The 21,061-nt window shown below is 37.7% G+C and overlaps 3 protein-coding genes across 3 annotated transcripts; all 3 read left to right on the forward strand.

Annotated features, from left to right (window-relative positions):
- Positions 1 to 787: 787 nt before the first annotated feature.
- On the forward strand, positions 788 to 8,930 carry LOC107862579 (DEAD-box ATP-dependent RNA helicase 20). Its single transcript, XM_016708200.2, has 10 exons — positions 788 to 1,078; positions 1,193 to 1,821; positions 1,903 to 2,082; positions 2,180 to 2,341; positions 2,426 to 2,580; positions 5,644 to 5,736; positions 5,862 to 5,947; positions 6,029 to 6,255; positions 8,165 to 8,395; positions 8,508 to 8,930. The coding sequence occupies exons 1-10, from the start codon at positions 1,017 to 1,019 to the stop codon at positions 8,606 to 8,608; spliced, it is 1,926 nt and encodes a 641-aa protein (XP_016563686.1). The 5' UTR covers positions 788 to 1,016; the 3' UTR covers positions 8,609 to 8,930.
- Positions 8,931 to 9,569: 639 nt separating this feature from the next.
- On the forward strand, positions 9,570 to 10,677 carry LOC107862578 (60S ribosomal protein L27a-3). The gene has a single exon (XM_016708199.2). The coding sequence runs from the start codon at positions 10,065 to 10,067 to the stop codon at positions 10,509 to 10,511; it is 447 nt and encodes a 148-aa protein (XP_016563685.1). The 5' UTR covers positions 9,570 to 10,064; the 3' UTR covers positions 10,512 to 10,677.
- Positions 10,678 to 15,770: 5,093 nt separating this feature from the next.
- LOC107862577 lies at positions 15,771 to 18,430 on the forward strand. The gene has a single exon (XM_047409687.1). It carries the CDS (start codon positions 16,266 to 16,268, stop codon positions 18,045 to 18,047), a length of 1,782 nt encoding a protein of 593 aa, XP_047265643.1. The 5' UTR covers positions 15,771 to 16,265; the 3' UTR covers positions 18,048 to 18,430.
- The last annotated feature ends 2,631 nt before the right edge of the window (positions 18,431 to 21,061 follow it).

Below are 21,061 nucleotides of genomic sequence, written 5' to 3' on the forward strand. Positions count from 1 at the left end.
CGAAAAAAAATTCTGGAAAAAATAAAAAAATATTCATGGCCAAACTGGCTCTAAGCATTGTTCCTTATTTTATATATTATTTTCATTTTTTTTCTTATAGTGTTTTCACCTTTTTCCTTTTCAAAAATATATTTTAAAATATTCACTTTAGCACAAAAAAATAAAAAAGAGTAAGGTCGATCAAGATATTTCCTCCAAAATTATTAGTTTGTCTCCTTTTTTATTTTGGATACGTGATTTTTTCCAAAAATATAATCAATGATTTTTTAATTTATGAGTCATCTACTTTATATATATATAACATATATTTTAGGAAATCTAGTAGAAAGAAAAAATATTAATTAATTCTCTTATCATATATTTTAGGAAGTCTAGTTAATATAATAAATAATAAATTTAAAAATAGTGAAAAAATAATTTTGTCTAAAGAATAGTCTTTTAATGAAAGATAAAAAATTCAAATCACTTTACATTTTTAATATTTATAGATTATAGATAGATATAGATTACAAATATAGATACTACACTTTATTTTTCTCTTTCAATACTTTCATTTTGACCTTTTCTTCGTAAGCGATGTCACATGTTGCATAACTTAAGAATTCATCATTCTCACTACTAAAATCTAATTTTGATATCCTATTTGTCTAACTTAAATAGGTAACACATATTTTCGCCTTGAATAAACGTTCATAAATATTTTTTGAAAATAAAAATGTTCTAAGAAAAAGTAATACTTAGCAATGTACGTATAACTTTTTTTGAGGTATGGTGTTAATTTCTGCAGTATTTGTTTAAAATTTTGGGGAAAACTTAAAAATACTAGTAAAATATTAGTACCAAAATATTACCGACATTAATAGAAATTCAGAAAATATCTGGTAGAAAGTGCTAAAATATTTACATTTGTGCGAAAGAAGAAAAGAGAGAGGAGCGCAACGCGACTCTCCCACTTTCTTTGCCTCCCAATTTTAGCTTTGAAATCCGTAAAACCCTAATTCTCTCTTTTGCGAAGTATGAGCTACCCTAATTACGACTCCAGATACGGCGATTCCAGCTCCTATCGCCAGCGACGCAGGTACATATTCTCCTAAAAATTCTTCATTTGTACGTACTAATTATATTTTTTTAAAATAAGCTTTAAATCATGTATTGTTTGTTTACTATTTGTTTGTGTTTATCGGATTTGTAGTGACCTAATAGGGGGTCCACAGCCTTCCATGTATCCACGGCCTATGCCGGGTGGAGCTGCGGGTAGTTACGGTCGTGGTGGGCCCCCTCCTCATGGTGGTGCTCCACCGCCTATGGGGGTGGGTGGATCTGGACGAGGTGGCGGTGGGTATCCGCCTTTTGAAGGCGGGTTTTCGAGAGGGCCGGATAGGGGATTTGGAGGTGGAGGAGTTGATAGAGTGGGTAATGGTGGAATAGGGGACCGGGACCGGGGTGGGAGATTTGGTGGTGGTGGGAGTTACAGTGGAAGTAGGAGTGGTGGTGGTAGGGGTTTTGATGGAGGGTATAGTGGTGGACGTGGTGGTGGAGGCGGAGGTGGAAGGTTTAGCTCGGATGGAGGTCGTGGTAGTAGTGGTGGGAGAGGAGGAGGTAGGCATGGGAGATCGCGTGATGATTTAGATAACCTTACTCTACCAAAGCAAGACTTCGGGAATTTGGTACCATTCGAGAAGAATTTTTATGTTGAAAATCACTCTGTGAGGTCAATGACGGATCAGGAAGTTGCTATTTATCGTGCACGTCGTGATATTACCGTTGAAGGCAGTGATGTCCCTAGGCCAATTCAGATGTTCCATGAGGCGAACTTTCCTGGTATTACTTCTTGGGCCCTAAATGTATTGATTAGTTTAGTTTAGTATCTTGAAATTTTATCTGATTGAAGTGGTTCGATAGATTATTGCCTTGAGGTTATTTCAAGACTAGGATTTGTTGAACCAACACCTATCCAGTCACAAGGATGGCCAATGGCTTTAAAAGGCAGAGACTTGATAGGAATTGCTGAAACCGGTTCTGGGAAGACTTTGGCATATTTATTGCCGGCTTTGGTTCATGTCAGCGCGCAACCCCGGTTGGGTTAGTATCACTTTTCCTGTTTTCTTTTAGTCGCTTAAACAGACTGGCTGTTTTTTTATTGACACCTCCATTTGGATCATTTTCACCTCAAATCCAGCACATGGTGATGGTCCAATCGTACTAGTATTAGCACCTACAAGAGAATTAGCTGTTCAGATTCAAGAAGAAGCTGTCAAATTTGGATCGCGTGCCAACATAAGAAGTACTTGTATTTATGGTGGTGCCCCAAAAGGACCTCAAATCCGTGATCTTAAAAGAGGTATTCAGTTTTTCTGATCAGTAACGTTTTAGTATTAATTCCTCCTTTGCCAACCTGATTTTAAAACGTGAATCTTCATTTCAGGAGTTGAAATTGTGATAGCAACCCCTGGTCGGTTAATAGATATGCTGGAAGCTCAACATACTAACTTGAAAAGAGTGACTTATCTGGTACTGGACGAGGCTGATCGAATGCTGGATATGGGATTTGAGCCTCAAATAAGGAAAATAATTTCCCAGGCATGCACCATCTTTTCTCTCTTATTTCCTTTATGATTTTAATTGCATGACTATCCACAATTTAGTTCAGTAATCTTTTGTGCCCTCATTTTTTTTTTTTTTTTTCGTTGAGAAAATGTATCTTTGCATTTGTGCCCTCATCTGTGTTAATACTTCATCATTTTCGCTCACTGTAGTGAAAAATCAGAACATTTTTTTGGCCCTGTTTCAGTCAGGCCACTACAATTTCTTAACTTTTATTGTTTGTCTTGCGAGCTTCAGTTGGATGAATACATCGAGTGGAACTGTCTCTGACAGTTCAGAATGAGTATCTTTCTGTTTGACTTGGTCTGCAGCGGTTTGGCATTTCTTTCTGCGGTTGGTATATTAACCTTCGGGGCCATTATATGAACAGAAAACAGAATGTTTGGTCAATTTCTTCATATTGCTCTTCAGGTTATACATTTTACTAGAACCATAAATAATATGTGAGAGAAAGAAGTTCCCTTGAATAATTTGCTTGCTTGATTTTACAACAACAAACTCAGTGTATTCCCACCAAGTGGGGTCTGGGGAGGGTGAAATGTACGCAGTTCATACCGCTACCTCCGAAGAAGTAGAGAGGCTGTTTCCGATAGACCCCCGGTTCAAGATAAAGAATAGCAAACCCGTTCGTAATGAAACGTGAAACAGAATGGATGACATAACAGAAATAAGAAATAAGACACCCACATAGTAATACCATACGCTCACAAACCAAAAACACTCACCACACCCAAACTCTCCTAACTAGCTGCTCCTACATATGGACACAGTCCTAGGATTACTAACCCGGATGCACCAAAGCTGTCCTAACTACTTGCATGACTCACCCACACACACTAGCCTTCTACTCTTATCCGTGACCTCCACACCTTCCTATCTAGGGTCATGTCCTCAGTAAGCTGTAATTGCTCCATGTCATGTCTAATCACCTCCCTCTAGTATTTCTTTGGCCTACCTCTACTCCTTCTGAAACCATCCAGAGCTAGCCTCTCACACCTACGAACTGGGGCATCTGTGCCCCTTATCATCACTTGCCCAAACCATCTTAGCCTCACTTCCCGCATCTTGTCCTCCATCGAAGCCACTCCCACTTTCTCCCGGATAATCTCATTCCTTACTCTATCTTCTCTAGTAAGTCCGCACATCCAACACAACATTCCCATTTCCACCACCTTTAATTTTTGAATGTGGGAGTTTGACTGGCCAACACTCCGCTCCTGCTACTCTATAGAATTTGCCTTTAAGCTTAAGGAGCATCTTCTTATCACACAACATTCCCGAGGCGAGCCTCCACTTCATCCAATCTGCCCCAATATGTTTAGAGATGTCCTTGTCAATTTCTCTATTCCCCTGGATCATAGATCCAAGATACTAAAACCGTCCCTCTTACAAACAACCTGAAAATCCAACCTCACTACCTCCTCATCCTCCTGCCTCAAGTCCTCAAACTTGCATTCTGTATGCTCCGTCTTGGGCCTACTCAACCCGAATCCTTTAGTCTCAAGGGTTTGCCTCCAAACCTTCAATTTATCATTCACACCCCCCACATCTCATCAATCAGCACTAAATCATCCGCAAATAGCATACACCAAGGCACCTCACCTTGAATACTCCGTGTCAACACATCCATCACCATCACAAACAAGAACGAACTAAGAGTCGATCCCTGATGCAACCCTGTCTCGACAAGGAAATGCTCTGAGTCTCCTCCTACCGTCCTCACCCGAGTCTTCACTCCATCGTACATGTCCTTAATAGACCTAATGTACGCCACCAGGATCGCTCTCACCTCCAAGCATCTCCAAAAAACCTCCCTAGGGACTTTGTCATACGCCTTCTCCAGGTCAATGAACACCATGTGTAAGTCCCTCTTCCTTAACCTATACTGCTCCACCAGTCTCCTCACAATGTGAATTGCTTCTGTTGTCGAGCGACCGGGCATAAATCCAAACCGATTCTCCGAAATAGACACGATCCTCCTCAACCTCCGCTCAACCACCCTCTCCCAAATTTTCATAGTGTGACTCAACAACTTAATACCCCTGTAGTTGTTGCAACTCTAAATGTTTCCCTTGTTCTTATATAACCGAATCATCGTACTCCATCTCCAAGCCTCAGGCATTTTCGCAGTCTTGAAAATGCCGTTAAACAAATTAGTCAACCACCTTAAACCTGCCCTACTAGCATACTTCAAAAATCCACCGGAATCTCATCAGGCCCCGTCGCCCTACCCCTTCGCATCCTGCGAATCCCCTCTCTGACCTCCTCAACCTTAAAACGACTACAGTAATTGAAATCACGACACTCAGTGTGCTCCAGCTTCCCGAAATGCCTCTGTCTCCCTCATCGTTCAAGAGTCTATGAAAATATGGACTCTTAAATATGGAAATTTTATTAATAGCTTGATTTGGGGAGTGTTGAAATGTTTAAAAAAGTTTGAAGGGGCAAGGGAGATTCTACTCTTTTATTAAATGGGCAATGGAGATGCAACACATTCATGGAACTTTTCGCTTCCAAGTCATTGAAGAGGTTTTAAGATAGATTTATCAATCCACTGGAGTTCAGGTGATCTGATGACAGTAGTCGGCAGTTTGCTCTTTACTTTGGGAAATTATGTTATCTTTGACTTGTTGGACATACATATCAGATTACTTCTGACTCGCCTTATGCAACTTAGTGCAGTATTTATCCATGTGTCGCACGCTCCTCATACTAAGTTTCTGCATTTACTTTTGACTAAGTGTGAAAGACGGATATTGCGTATGTGTTAGTTTAGTCCCACTTTTTTTGGGTGTGCAATAAATTGGTTCTACTGCTTCAAGAATTCTCTTAATTGCATTAAATGTTGTTCAAAATAGGTTGAAAACGTAATCTTTCTTTCTTAATTTCGAATCTGAGACTCATGTTGTGTTACCCTGCATTTGTCCTACTGTTTTTCTGTTTTGTTGTGAGTGTGTTTGATTTATTGCATCATTATGGAAAATTCCTTCGAGAGAAGTTCAGAGTTCGATGTTAAAATATATCATCATGATGCTGCAGATTAGACCAGATAGACAAACCTTGTATTGGAGTGCCACTTGGCCCAAAGAGGTTGAAACCTTGGCTAGGCAGTTTCTACGTAATCCTTATAAGGTAAGTAGTGAAGCCATATTATAACAATTAACTCTATATTTTGTTAGCATTTCAGTGTGTCATGAGCAACGTCAGTGTTTTTTGATGAGGATTTGGAATGTGTTTAAATGTGCTTAACTTGTCAGGTCATCATTGGGTCTCCAGACTTAAAAGCAAATCAATCTATAAGACAAGTCATTGAAATTGTCACAGATGTAGAGAAGTATAGTAGGTATGATCTAATTGCCACCTGTATGTCACTCGATGGGTATCCTGTACAAATTTGATTGCTCATGGTTTTCTGATTCCACAGGTTGATTGGGCTTTTGAAAGAAGTGATGGATGGAAGCAGAATCCTAATATTTGTAGAAACAAAGAAAGGATGTGATAAAGTCACAAGACAGTTGAGAATGGATGGATGGCCAGCTTTATCCATTCATGGTGATAAAAGCCAGGATGAGAGAGATTGGGTCCTGGCTGATTTTAAAAGTGGCAGAAGTCCTATAATGATTGCCACTGATGTTGCTGCACGTGGTCTTGGTAGGACCAATCATGTTAAGGATTAGGATTTTCTTTAGTCTGTCCGTTTAGGTCTTTCACACTAGAGGTAACGAGTCTCCGGCTGCTGTCAACTTTCATGAGTAAATAATCTGTGGTTTGGGACGATACCCAAGGGCACGTTAAAGAAGTCATGGGTGATCATTGGTCCGATGCTTTGGGCACACAATATCAGTGTTTTTGCACCCTGAGGAAGAGCGAATATAGGATTTATGGGAAATTTCAATAATAGAACCATTAGTTGAATTACAATAGAACTTTGGCAGGAGCTTAATTAAACATTTCACACTTTAGGTCCTCTTTTCTTTTCCTTTAAAAGACAAGGTTAAAAAAAAACTTTAATTCTAGCTGCAATTTGATAGGGTTTTGTTTTTAGCCGGTGTTTGATCACTAACAGCCATTTCTTAAATTGGCCATTGTTTCAGGTAATGAGTTTTATCTTTTGATAAGATTTAAAGGCTGAAGTTTGATAGTGATCCCTTTGAAACTTATTATGTAATCAACACTTGAGCTCTCTCAAAAAAGGGATGTTTAAATAGGTTGAAACCGCTCTTATTGAGGGCATTATAGTGATGGATAATGTATCGAATTGGAAATTAAAAGTTTTCACACTTCTTAACGGTGATAATTCCTTTTTATTTTCTGTATTGGATAGTTTAGTAGCATGTCATGAACTTTTTTTTTTTGTTGAGGGTGGGGGGCTACATTGGAAGTTTGGTGTTTGTCACAAGAAAATGAGAGGTTGGACACTTAATTTGAAACTTGGGAATGTGCATTTAGATAGATGTCATATCAGAAAACCTGAGATTCATCAGTAGCTTGTAAAGGCTGCATGGAGAGAGCCCTATTCTCAGTAGTGGTAAACAGCCTTTGAAGTTTGCCATACAATAACCAGTGGTGTTCAATGTCCGTTTGGCATAGCATCACACCAGAAACTTGTAGGTTGCTCTTTTTATTATCTTATCCTCAAATTAGAGAACCACTGATGACACAAAGTTGCATGGCTTTATTTCATCAAGAATCACCTGTGCAGTGCCTTTTACATCTATGGTCTATGTATGTCTTTTTTTGTTTAGTTGGTGGAAGTTTTCTACTTCTTCGGATGTAGTGGTATGGACTGCGTACATTCTACCCTCCCCAGACCCCACTGTGTGGGAATATATTGGGTTTGTTGTTGTTGTTGTTGTGGTGGTGGAAGTTTATAGGAACTTGCGAGTATTATACTCATCACCCACCATCATTGGAGCATTTGATCATTCAAGCCGAATGAATGGCCAGTTGCTCTTTCCTACATTTAGAAAGTTAGGTTGTGGGTACAAAGGGGATATGTGGGCTCTTTCAGCTGAATTGATTTTGTGGGTTTAGATAATATTGCCAACTGCCTTTGTGAAGAATAGGTATAAGAAAGGAAAATGGTAATTGGTAAAGAATGTGACATTTGAAATTCTTGCTGGCCATGTCAAATGAAGGTGTTAACCTATCATATCCAAGGCCTTTTCTCCATGTGATTGGAAGAATATTTGTGTTTTGTTATATATTAGGAATTATACGAATAGGACAGTGACCTTTTCAAGTTCGACTTCTTCCCCGAAGGGTATCAATCACATCAATTTGTCTAAGGTTAAGGTTAACGTTACCCATCCACAGTTATGAAGCTGGTTGTCCTGACAGCCCGGTAGACTCATGCAAGATTATTGTGTCACTGGATTTGATTTTGGAAGTTCTGGTGGAGCTGCTCCTTATCCCTGCCAGGTTAAGGTGGGCACATTTATGTAAGGAATGTGTTTCATACATATGGTCACTTGGATCTCAGTAGTGCAGGGATAAGGTTGCAAGTATCTACTTTTTCACCAGTTTGGCGTGACTTGAGTTCTTGTCTCATTTTTTGCAGATGTGAAGGACATAAAGTGTGTGATCAACTATGATTTCCCTTCAAGTCTCGAGGATTATATTCATAGGATTGGCAGAACTGGACGTGCTGGTGCAACAGGAACTGCCTTTACATTTTTCACCCACGCAAATGCCAAGTTTGCCAGAGAGCTTATTAAGATCCTGCAGCAGGCAGGACAAATTGTTCCTCCTCAACTTTCTGCATTAGCAAGGTCTAGTGGTCCTAGCGGAGGTTTGTGTTCAAATCCGGAAGTTTTTAAATATCGTATGCATGTAAACCCAAACTATGAACACAACATAGATATAAAGATGTGATTTACTTGGCTTTTGCATTCTTGCTGCAGGAAGCAATTTCAGGTCTAGAGGACGAGGTGGCTTTGGGAATCGGGAACAGCGATCTGGATCTAATGTAATTCCTCTTGGCCATGCCAGAAGACCTTGGTAGTTACTGTGCCTATTCCATAAGAGTGCATTTAGGAAATGTATACTAGACCATGATTTTGGGGTTCTGTAGTTCGCGTCACTTACAGCAAGAAATGTTTATTTTTCTTGCTGGCGGATGGATTTTAGTTAAACTAACCTCTTTCCTTTTTGGTGTTGGTCGAACTGGTTCGTTATGTGAGCACGCACTAGGAATTTGGATAAGTAGATGAAGTTAACGTAGACACATAGTTTGTGCAGGAAGAGTATTTATGTTATCTGGTATGGCGACATTTGTACCCTCTTAAATTTACTAGGCAGGACATAACGTTTCAGTTTGCTTTTAATTGTTCGTTAAATGTGTGTTTCTCTCAAACTGTGATTAAATTTGGTGGTGGACTCTACAATACTCCATTATAGATAAAATTTGTGTTACTTAAGACATTCATTCGACATTTTAGGTACATTTTAATTAAATTGTGACATGTTGACAGCGTATTTCCTTGGCACTTGGAATTCTGCAGGAAGTCTGAAATTGGTTTCTTTAAGGAGTTCCTGTGTATGCCTGAAAATCATCTTCTCTTAACATTTCTCACCTTAACCAAGTTATAATCTTCTACTTGTGATCTTTTTGTGGGAAGTCAAATAAACGTGGTACCCTCTAATTCGATCACAAAATCATTAAAGTGACTTGATATGTATCATCTACAGAAATATGCTCCTTTTCTATGGCTAAATTCGACATAAACTTCATACGATTGCTTCTTTTTTTATGTCAAGAGGCAGTTAAATAAAAAAAAAATACAGTATAATCGTTTTTTATACTGTATAAGCTGTCATCCAGAATAATTATCGATGCAGAATGTATAATACACGTAAACTTAAAACTTGTATAATAATTAGAACACAAATAATGTGTCAACAACAATATACCGGGTGTATTCTCACAAAGTGGCGTCTAGTGAGGATAAGTGCATGCAATCCATCACAAAGTGGCGTCTGGTGAGGATAAGTTTATGCAATTCATACCAACTACCTCTGAGAGGTGGTTTCCGATAGACTCCGGTTCATGACAAATAACGGTATACTAAATAGAGAATATAAAAAACAAACAACAAAATAAGGTAACACACCACCACCAGATAATAACAAAAAATCAAGGCCCCAACATATTAATACTATAATTATTTAACATAATTCACGTATAGTTAATTAAATATAATTATTTTGACCAATCGATTAAATGTGCAATTTGCTCAAATTTTGAAGAAAAACACAGATGGAAAACATGTGGCTATTGAGGCAGTAGGCCTAAGCCCCAAAAACTGGATCTATTAAAGCCCGAACATGATAAAGCCCAAGCCCAATAAACTACTCCATCTCTCTATAAATCTCTGAAACCCTATTCTCCCCACACTTCTTAGGGCTTTTTAACCTAGTTCCCATTCCCACTCCCCTATCCCATTCCCGCCGCCGCAGAAATGACTACCCGTTTCAAGAAGAACAGGAAGAAGCGCGGCCACGTCAGCGCCGGTCATGGTCGTATAGGTAAGCACAGGAAGCATCCCGGTGGTCGTGGTAACGCCGGAGGTATGCACCATCACCGTATCCTTTTCGACAAGTACCATCCAGGTTACTTCGGTAAAGTCGGTATGCGTTACTTCCACAAGCTCCGCAACAAGTTCTATTGCCCTACTGTCAACATCGACAAGCTTTGGTCACTTGTTCCACAAGAGGTGAAGGATAAGGCTGCTGCAAGCAAAGATAGTGCTCCGTTGATCGATGTGACTCAGTACGGGTACTTTAAGGTGCTGGGAAAAGGTGTTTTGCCGGAGAATCAACCTGTTGTGGTGAAGGCGAAGCTGATTTCGAAGAATGCTGAGAAGAAGATTAAGGAGAATGGCGGTGCTGTTGTTCTCACTGCTTAGGTTTGGTTTTATTTAGTAGTTTTTGGTATTCGTGTAGCCGATCTTGACTTGTTTGGGATTAAGGCTTAGTTTATCTTCAGTTTTGGATTTTGATTATTAAGGTATGTTTAAGCCTGAGTATTACTGTGTTTTTTCCTTTGCAATACATTCGGATATTGATTATGCATTTTGCTTGTTCAATTGGATGAAATGCCTTATAAATCACTTGTCATCTCTATTATTTGGCATATAAAGCAACATTTCATAGCTACTGTTGCGATCATTTTGTGGTGTTGTGCCTTTTGCCATATCATTTTTGTCAATCACTGTGTTTTCATTAGTGTGGTTATTTTCTGAAGGTGGTGTTTATATTTGTAATTGGATTGCATCATTGATTATGCGAGTGTGTTGGATTTAGCAAGTATCATTTTCTCTTTGGCAATCCTATTTAGCAATTCATTGTTTTGCTTGCAAGTTATCTTTGCTGGTTTATTTTGCCTTGTGGCTTTAACCTATGAATCCAGTGATTGTGCTTGCTCAAGTAGAGTCGAAAAATATGTCCAGGAACCATTTTTCAGTGCAAGAAATTCATTGATGTTATATCCAGGCATGTCAATCCTGAAGACTTCATAGTTATTACTGGTAGAGTTATAAGCCAATGTGTAAGTAGATCCAACATAATTTTCATCGTCAGTATTACTAGTGTCATTTCCCATCCGTTCATCATCATCACTAGTACTAGAGTCATCATCATCACCAGTACTTTAGTCATCATTACTTGAGCATTCCCCTTTCTACCAATGGACTTGCGAGCTGTTTTCTTAATTTGAATGCATCCGAAAAAGCAAAAAGGTTTACGAAGAAATACTTGAGCTATGCTGCATTGTCATTCTGTGTTGATAACATTTGTGTTTTGTTATAAGGAAATGCTGTGTGATATTCCTTTTGTTGTGCTTTCGACACTTTGCTTTTCGGTTACAATGTGTTGTTACTTCAGATTTGATTGAAATCTATTCTAATTTGTTCAAGTAATGTGAAGCGAGAAGTTATTGCTTATTATATGTTGCTATGCACTTTGGACATTGGGTGATTAAATTAAATATATATCCTAGTTTCCATGTTCTATTCATTGAAACCTATGTGCAATTTTGGGTAGACTCATCTGTTTCTATTAAACGAGTTTATGGTGTGCCGGAGTTCACAGTATATCCTGTTCCATTTGTTTGTGGTAAAGGTGCAATAGCCAGTGGCCATTAAATCTATATCTTCATTGCATGCCTTTAAATGTCTTGTTCTGTAGTCCATGTTTGAAGGTTTCTGTTTTTGTTTAAATTGCACAAGGGCTGCTCCATACTAAGATATCGAAATCCTAATATGAAATGCGATGGCTAATTGAATTTTAGGCTCTGAGAATGTGATGGTTTCACTATATTAACACACCTGACAGTATTGGGTTTCAAAATCCAATAGAAACAGAAAAACACACTAGGTGAATTCTATGTAGATGTATTGCTGTGTAAACTAGGTCGCCTTGTCTAGTTGTGCATCTGTATCGTATTATATATGCATTCAAATTAGAGTTTGGTGTGTCTTGTTATTTGTGTAAAAATGGTCCGTATATTATATATGCATTTCATTTTAGAATCTACTTTTTAAATGGAGGATGCGTGCTGCTGTGACTGTGTAGGATGGGTCATCGCTAGTGCCTATAAAATATGGCTTCCGACTTTACCCTAGGCTTTGAGCGTTACTCGAGTGGAAAGCAAATTCCACCTCCTGACACAAAGGGAGCCTGGAGAGGGTTTAAAAAATGCAACTATGTTCTTGTTTGTTTTAATGATAGATAAACACCATTTTTATTAGTTAGATTCTGTTGAGTTTCTTCATTCATGCTATAACCGATATATTAAATTGCTCTTTCATCAACTATCTGTGGCGTGAAATACTCGCACTATGTTAACGTCTTTTTTCATGCTGTTCCTTTGGATAATTTGTTTGTGCCTTCAATTTGTTCGATTTAAGGAGTCCATTGAAGCATAAACCAAAGTCAGGTTAGATAGTGTTCATCTTGAAGCAACTTACGCAAGAACAAATCACCACCTGTCGAAACTAATCAATCCGGAAGAGAAAAATGTTCCTCTTAATTGGTATCAGGTTCAATTCCTCAGGGAGACAAAACACTATGTGGTGTCTTCCCATTTGTTCTAACTTTGGTGGATAGAGTTACTTGTTACACGATGCTGGTGGGAGGTGACACATGTATACTTACTGCAGATGCCATCAAAAATAGAATAAAATTAAGTGACTGGTAAATCCAAAAGACAAAATAGACTTCCACCTTTCTGAAATTATTGGTTGTTGCTTGGTCAATAATTAGGTATTGAAATGGATGGAGAATCTGAAGTTGAAAGGGAAATACAATTTAAATGATCCTGGATTTTATAGGCCACTCTAATAATTAAGAACCCTGTTTGGGCCCCAATCCTGAACTGTGCAACGGAGTCCATTAGCCACTCTAGTTGGGTCGGTCCGTGGACTTGAGCTCCAGCGAGTTCCCTAATCATAATCCAATTATATTGATGAAAGAATAGCAAGCCCATCTATGAGAAAAAGTGACTATTATTCTCTACTTGATTTTGTCCACAACTGTTATCAGTCCTACAAGGAGGGATTCGGAATGAATTATTAGTAGCAATGTAGTATGTAGTGCCTAGACATAACTACCTAAACATTCTCCTTTTACACTAGGATCACATATCTGCTGGCCAATACCCAACATACAAATCTTGGCTTTGTTTTAGTGATAAAAATAAATGGTTCTTTTCGAAAATGCTGGATATGTTGCTAGAGAATTCTGTTTAAATAGACCTTATCCAACTAAACCTCACACATTGAACGCTGATAGGAAAAATATATATTTAGCTGCTTAACTTTTGGATGCATCTGTTGTGAAGATTCATTTAATCTGCATCGCATGTGATGTTTATTCTATATAATTGAAAGTACCGTGAAGATTCATTTATCTGCACTCGCATATGATGTTCCAATATTCTATATATTGTAACCCACGACCAAACAAGTATTTGAGAGTTGATAAGATCCCGTGGAACAACTCGATCGATTTAGTAAATCAAAGATCCTTCTTTTTTTTGAACCCACCCAAATGAGATACTAGTAATATATAATAGCTAATGCATGTATTATTTTTTTTATGTTATGAATATATCAATTATTTTTCAAACATTTATTGAAAGAAGAGTAGGGGTAAAGGATACTCAAGAGTAGGAATGACGAGATAATAAATTACATCACAAATTTATGACAATATTTAGGAGACTATGGAATAATAATGTATTTGAATTTACAGTAGTTTCTTTGAATTCGGTGTTGTTAATTTTTGAATATTTCAGAAAAAAGACTCTATCAAACGACACCTTTAACTAACTCAATCGGCACATCAAGCAGTTTATGATGGTGGAAATGAGCAAATATCTGATAGAGAATCGGTGAAATAAATATTCTCTCCGTTTCATATTAGTTGACCCATTAAGAAAATGATAATTAATGATTTATTTTATCAAATTAACCTTGTTAATTATATTTTGAAAATATAAATTTAAGTAAATAAATTTTGTTTAGTCATTTAATGTTAAGAATAATATTGAAAGGATATAATAAAATTCTCTTGATTTCATTAAAGAAACAACTAAATTAAAACACATATATAACGAAACGGAGCGAGTACTTCTAGCACTTAAAAAGCCTTGGTGGCGACTATCATGTAGTACGCTGGCCAAGTCCACTGTTAGTAATTAACGTTTTAATGACTTCGTTTACGGTCAATGACATCTAACTAACCGTATTAAAGTTTGCATCTTTTTCTTAATGGTGTTGACGTAGACTCGATGGTTTACCACTTTCCGTTAACATAGTTTGGTACAACTAGACAAGTGAATAAGATGCTTAAAATGTAGTTAAAAAAAAAAAAAAAAACAGGTGGGCTGCGCAATACCTTGATTCCCTCCGTCTCATTTTGTGTGTGCTATTTTTTTTTAATTTATTTCAAAAAATATGTTATTTTCTTATTTGATAACTTTTAAGGATATGATTTTATTTTTATTCTTATTGATCCCACTTATAAGGTCTCGTTTATAATAGTAGTATTATATTTTTTTAATAAAGAATATTTGATAAAAATTACTAAATTTTTTTTTATTTTTTCATACCCCACCAAAGTATGTCTAGGGAGGGAGTACTACTCTAGCATTTCAATGCAGGTTCATAAAAATAAAAAGGTTACCCATCAGTCAGAAGCTGCAGGTCAGCGCATTTGACAAAATGTGCACAATTTCGTATCGTTTCGTTGCTACATAAACATCTTATTTTGCAAGGAAGTTTCCTTTTTCACCCTTCAAGTTTCAAGCTTTCAACACTTGGGCTTTATTTTGTTAGGTTTGGAACCAATCAAATGAATGTCGTGTCATTCATTATATGTCTTAAACCCAAAAAAAGGACATTCTGATAGACTTAACTCCTGCATATCTTTTTCATTTTTTGATGAAAAGTTAGTGAAGTACGCGTATATGAATAGTAGGTGAGAACAGTCATATTTTTGACGCGGTTTGTGTTTGGTTTTTTCCCCTCAAGTAAACTAGACGGACTGTACAAACGACTGGTTGGTAGAAGGTATAAAAATAATATTGAATAAGATATATTATTAATGTTGAAATTATTTTGTATTTATTATTTTATTTGATGAATTAAGAACAATTCTGTATTTAATCAGTTTATTCTTGTATTGATAACCCTTTATTGTTGATAGAGTATATAACTAATGGTTGAAAACTCTATAAAACAAAGGTTTAATAATACCATAGTTAATACATATAATATTTTCTCTAAATATCCTGCCAAACTATTCTTAAAATTCTTATCTTATTATACCTTTGTTTTTATTTGGATTAGAATGGAAACTTTTTTAGCTCATTGTGATTTGTGTGGTCTTGTCATGTGAATACAACTTTACAAGGCATCACGGGTTCGGTTGTCAATTCTCAATATGCCCCGACTCCTCCAATTATTAAAGATAATGCGTTAGAAAACGTAACGTTCATCAACACATAAGAAGGGCGTTTTTATTTATAATAATTAATTCTAATTTATTTTTAGTTTTGGACATATCTAAAGTGCAGAAACATTTGATTTAAAGTATGTTTTTATTTCTCACTTATAAAATTACATTGTCTCGATTAGTCGATTTTATAATACTATCATAAAAAAATGTGGTGTAGTAAATATGATTATTTTTCTCTTAATCAAAGTATTTTTAAATTCGAATCCTGAATATGAAAAAATAAAAATTTTTGACAAAGAATGCTATCTCCGAATAGGCTTTGTGTGACGTAAATCCAAATTAATATTGGACACTGAATAAATAAAAAGAAAAAATAGACTGTATAGTACTAATGCTATCTTCTTCCCACAAGCTCTTTGACTCATTCTTCCCTCTATCAATATTTGGTCTATCATTTCCTTACCACATGAGGGAAATACCCGCTGACATGTGGAATTCTGATTCACCTACTGTTCGATACGACCATACTTTTAAGCAAGTACTACGAAATCCATTTAACAAATTTTAATTAACACAAGTTCCATTATGTTTCTGTGAGTTAAAAAGGGAATTATTACTATTACTATATTAATAAAAATCTTCTGTTAGATTTCTCTTACATTACCTAAATCCCTTTACCAATTCATTAACAACTGAAATTAATGGCGGAAGAAGAGAAATCAGTACAAGAAGAGCTTTCACTGCCAATTCTACTAGCTGATAGAGTAATCAAATCTGCTCAAGAAGCCGAATCATCCAAAATAGACTGCTCCGAGCTCGCTCGCCACGCTACTCAGCTGAGCCAACACCTCCGATCAACTGTTCGGCTCACACAATCCCAGTCACTGTACGATCGGCCCATACGCCGTATAACTTCCGACGTCACAAAAACTCTCGAACGAGCACTTACGCTTGTACGAAAGTGCCGGCACAAGCCGAATTTACTCCGTCATGTTCTTGCGATTACTTCCACGGCGGACTTTAGGAAAGTATGTTCGCTTCTAGAGAGTTCTATTGCCGATGTGACGTGGCTGCTTTCGATATTCGACCCGGACGCTGGCCCGACGCTTTCGTTGCCTCCGATTGCGAGTAATGATCCGATTATGGCTTGGGTTTGGTCGTATATTGCGACGATTCAAATGGGGAATTTGCAGGATCGAATTGATGCTGCTCAGGCGTTGGCGAATTTAGCTATTGATAATGACCGGAACAAGAAGATGATTGTGGAAGAGAATGGGATTCCGCCTCTGTTGAAGCTGCTGAAGGAGAGCAGTTCAGCAGAAGCACAGATTGCTGCGGCTACGGCTCTGTACAATTTGGCTGATGATGAGGAAAGAGTGAGGGCGATAGCGAATGATCTTGGGGTTCAAATTATTGTTAAGGTGCTTGCGGAATCGCCCATGAGAGTGCAAATTCACGTGGCAAATTTGGTGGCACGGATGGCTGATTTGGACGAATACGCGCAGGAAGAGTTTGGGAGGGAGAATATAACGAGGCCATTGGTTATACATTTGGGAATGGATGTAGTTTTGGATGAGCCGACAGATGCACAGCCGCGTAAGACACCTAGTTTGCATTCTTTAGTTCAAATAAATAAGGAGATGGCTAGGAATAATTTTAGTTTGCATTCGAATTCGATGGATGGGAGTAGTAGGGGAGGGAAGAAAGAGAAGGATAGGGAGTTGGAGCCTCCTGAGGTGAAAGCTAAGCTTAAAGTAAGCTGTGCAATGGCGTTGTGGAAATTGGCGAAAGGTAGTTTGTTGAATAGCAGGAAGATTACTGAGACTAAGGCTTTGCTTTGTTTGGCGAAGATTATTGAGAAGGAGAAGGGGGAACTGCAGATTAATTGTCTGATGACACTAATGGAATTGGCTGCCGTGGCAGAGTCTAATACTGAACTTAGACGAGTGGCGTTCAAGCCTACTTCACCTGCTGGAAAAGCAGTTATTGATCAGCTATTGAGGGTAATAAAAGAGGAAGCTGACCCTCTATTGGTGATTCCGGCTATCAAGGCGATTGGGTCATTGTCTAGGACATTTCCTGCAAAAGACACACGAATTGTCGGGCATATAGTGGCTGAACTTGAACATGGAAATACTGATGTTGCTATGGAAGCATGTATTGCCTTGGGGAAATTTGCATGTCCGGACAATTTTAATTGCGTGGAGCACTCGAAGGCAATTGTTGAATTTGCTGGAGTACCAAAGCTGATGAATTTGCTGAGGTACGACCGAGGGCAGTTGCACGGGCTTCAACTGCTCTGCTACCTTGCTTTGCACGTTGGTAATAGTAAGGCCCTTGAACAAGCAAGAGCACTGAGCATCCTTGAGGGTGCTGCTCGTCATGTAGTTGCTCTACATCCTGATCTAAGGGAGTTATTTGCCAAGGCGATCCACCATCTTACTCTTTATCAACCCGGAGGTCATATGCACAGACAGGCTTAATGCTTCATTGTTTGGATTCCTATCCAAGTAGAATGTCCTTAGCACTCCATGCTTCTCGAATAATCAGGTTTGAAGCACTGTCCTGACAAAGTCTTGTTTTGTATTCGTGCAGAATTTCAGCTTCAAACCTTTGAAACTGCTGTGCATTTTGGGTCGAAGCTATTAGGTAGGGTTCAGATGAATCCAATGGCTTGTGCTTAGACTGTATTTGCATTAGGAAATTCATTAAATATGTATAAATATTTAGTTGAGAATCCAGTAACCAAAATGAGTTATGCGCTCGGTGGCAAGTTCAGAACGCATAAACTTCAGTCCGTCTATGCGTACATTGTGCAGATTAGGATTTTCAAACCTAAAAAAAATGTTACATTGTTTTTCTAAAGGTAAGTAGTTTTGAAGGTCACCTAGGTTAACTAGCTGATTATGCTCAATATTAGAGAACCAAAATCTTGGTACATATTGCTCTCAAAACAATGATTGTCACTCTCCTGCACCATGTTATGGAGATGCGTCAGGCCAACTATTATCATTATTCCATTAAAGTAGCATCCAAGGGATGCAACTAATTTCAAAAACAGAGCAAGTTTCCTATAAAGCATTTAACAAAGTTTGCTCCTATGGACATTTAAGAGGATAAAGCAGTTCTTGAGTAAATCTTGTCTGCTCATAGAGATTCAACATCGTCATTCTGGTGCTCTTATTATTTCCAGGACAGGTGTATCATAAAATGATGTTAATTGGTTTTTGGCCATAAGTTTTCTTCTGCGATCTCATTTTTATATTTGAAGCAAAATAACTTCTCACATATCTTATCCAGTGCTTGGTAAGCGAGCTTAGAGGATGCAACAATAGACAATTCCATTGTAAGGGTTACAGCTTTTAGATTAAACATTCAGCAGCTTGATTTAGTATGTGTTTAAGCGAACACTGTTTCCTGGAAGTTAATCTTTCCTGCAACTCTTCTGCTTGACTCTGTGTATAGTGCTTTTATTGCTTGGGGGGAGAGTATTGCAGTTCTCCAGTTTAAATTTAGTGGGATAAATGATAATGATAAACTCCTACCGAAAACGTAATCACGCCAGAACAATTGTAGCATAAAGGAAAAGAAAAAATTGTTAACAATCAATATCATGTGGGATTTATTGAGACTGGCTATATAATTTAAACGTATGTCTACCTTGTTGTGAATCATTCTTTGGAAAGCAATTGGTCTCATGATAAAGATGTGTGCTGCTTCACACATCTTCTCCTAGAGTTGCATGGCTGCGGAGAGAACAATGCTTCTATTCTATGCGCTAATTGGCATATTTGTAGAAGAAGTACAATGCTGAATTAATCAGCAATAGGCTTGTTTCAAATGAAGGGCGCGGAGCAGTATTCTCTATCCTTTGAAATAGATCAATGTACAATTTTGTGTGCTTCACATTTACATTTCAAGTCCAGCTATTTGTAAGGTGACCAGACTTTTAATTCACCTTTACTTTTGAACTGAAAGTGTTTTGCACACTTTTATGCCAAGTTCTATAATTGTACTGCTCGTGCCTGATTTTGTCTAATCACACTTAAGCTATGTGGTGTTGCCATTACCTTCTTAAACTAGTACTGTATTAAAATATCCCTCGGAGTTCCATGTGGTAGAGAAAATGGATCCAGTTTCTAACTTGCCTGTGGCTGTGTGTAAAATTTTAATGTGCTGACTTGTTTCCACCCTGCTATCTAAACTACATTCAATTATTCCCAACATATTTAATTTGTAGCCTGCTGCATGCTACTCCTCGGCTTCTTCTTCTCTTCCTTCTCCTCCTCCTTGTTGCTGCAGCCGCAATTTAGCAGTGATGAAGGTCGTAAAGCTGCCTTTTTTGTTTCTTGTTTAATATCACACAACAAGAATAACATGGTATGGGCAGGGTGTACGCGAACTTTTCCCCTCTAGTGTGGGGTAGAGAGGTTGTTTCTGATATATTCTCAGCTCAAAAGAGAAAGTTTTTGGAGCACATTTGCCCAAAAATGCCAGCAAAAGAGCCAGAGGTAAAGCAAGGAAGCAACAAATAGTAATATGTATTGAAGAAAGATAATTCGCGACTGCTAAACCTAAATAATAGTACTTACTAATATTGAAAAGTGGGAGAGGAGGGGGCTAGTACCCCTCCTCCTCTAAATAATAGTACTTACTAATATTGAAAAGTGGGAGAGGAGGGGGCTAGTACCCCTCCCTCTCCAACAATGAAGATGATTGATTCGATCGATTGGATATTGATACAGAGGATTGCACTTCGTTGTAATACATTCACCCAACGGGATTAGCTATCAGCCTATCACACCCAAGTAGTTTCATATATATTCAGTCCTTGAGCGTTACATATTCAAAATGAGCAAATATTTTATATGTTAAATCTGCTGCAGTTTTACTTTTGTCATGTTCTTGTACACACCAATTGTTTTCTGCATTATTGTAGAAAAGGCAGTAAACATGTCTTTAATTATTGCACACTCCAAATGCTTTCTGCATTATTGGAGAGAAGAGGCAACAAACATGTCTTTTTTAATTATTTCTTACATTCTTTTTTACCAGAGTGACTTGGCTGAAAGTCTTGCAGCAGAAACCCCTATTTTTCTTAAAATGTTTATTGCTTGTTTTTCTTTGTACAGCAGTAGAGTTGCATCTATACGACTATACTACCTATAAAGACATGTCTAAAGTTCAAATAAAGAAGTTTGAAGTTTGCTTGCACAAGCAATATGTGACATTTATGAACAGGACTAATTTTCTTTTAAGGATTTTTTTAACTTTCAGCTCCGCATGTCTGAATATTGAACTCTGAAGAGAATATGATAGTGGAATCTGGAAAAAAAAGAGATAATACCCCTAAAATATACTTAAAAAGGTTATGACACATCTCAACTTAAAGGGATCCTATTACCCGCATGAACTAATTAAAAGTGTAATTTTGACACCTTTAGTGCCTGCGTGGCACAACACACTGAAGTATCCACGTAGGCACACGTGTGTCCAC

The sequence above is a fragment of the Capsicum annuum genome, chromosome 3, assembly GCF_002878395.1.
Source record: "Capsicum annuum cultivar UCD-10X-F1 chromosome 3, UCD10Xv1.1, whole genome shotgun sequence".
NCBI classification, from domain to species: domain Eukaryota; kingdom Viridiplantae; phylum Streptophyta; class Magnoliopsida; order Solanales; family Solanaceae; genus Capsicum; species Capsicum annuum.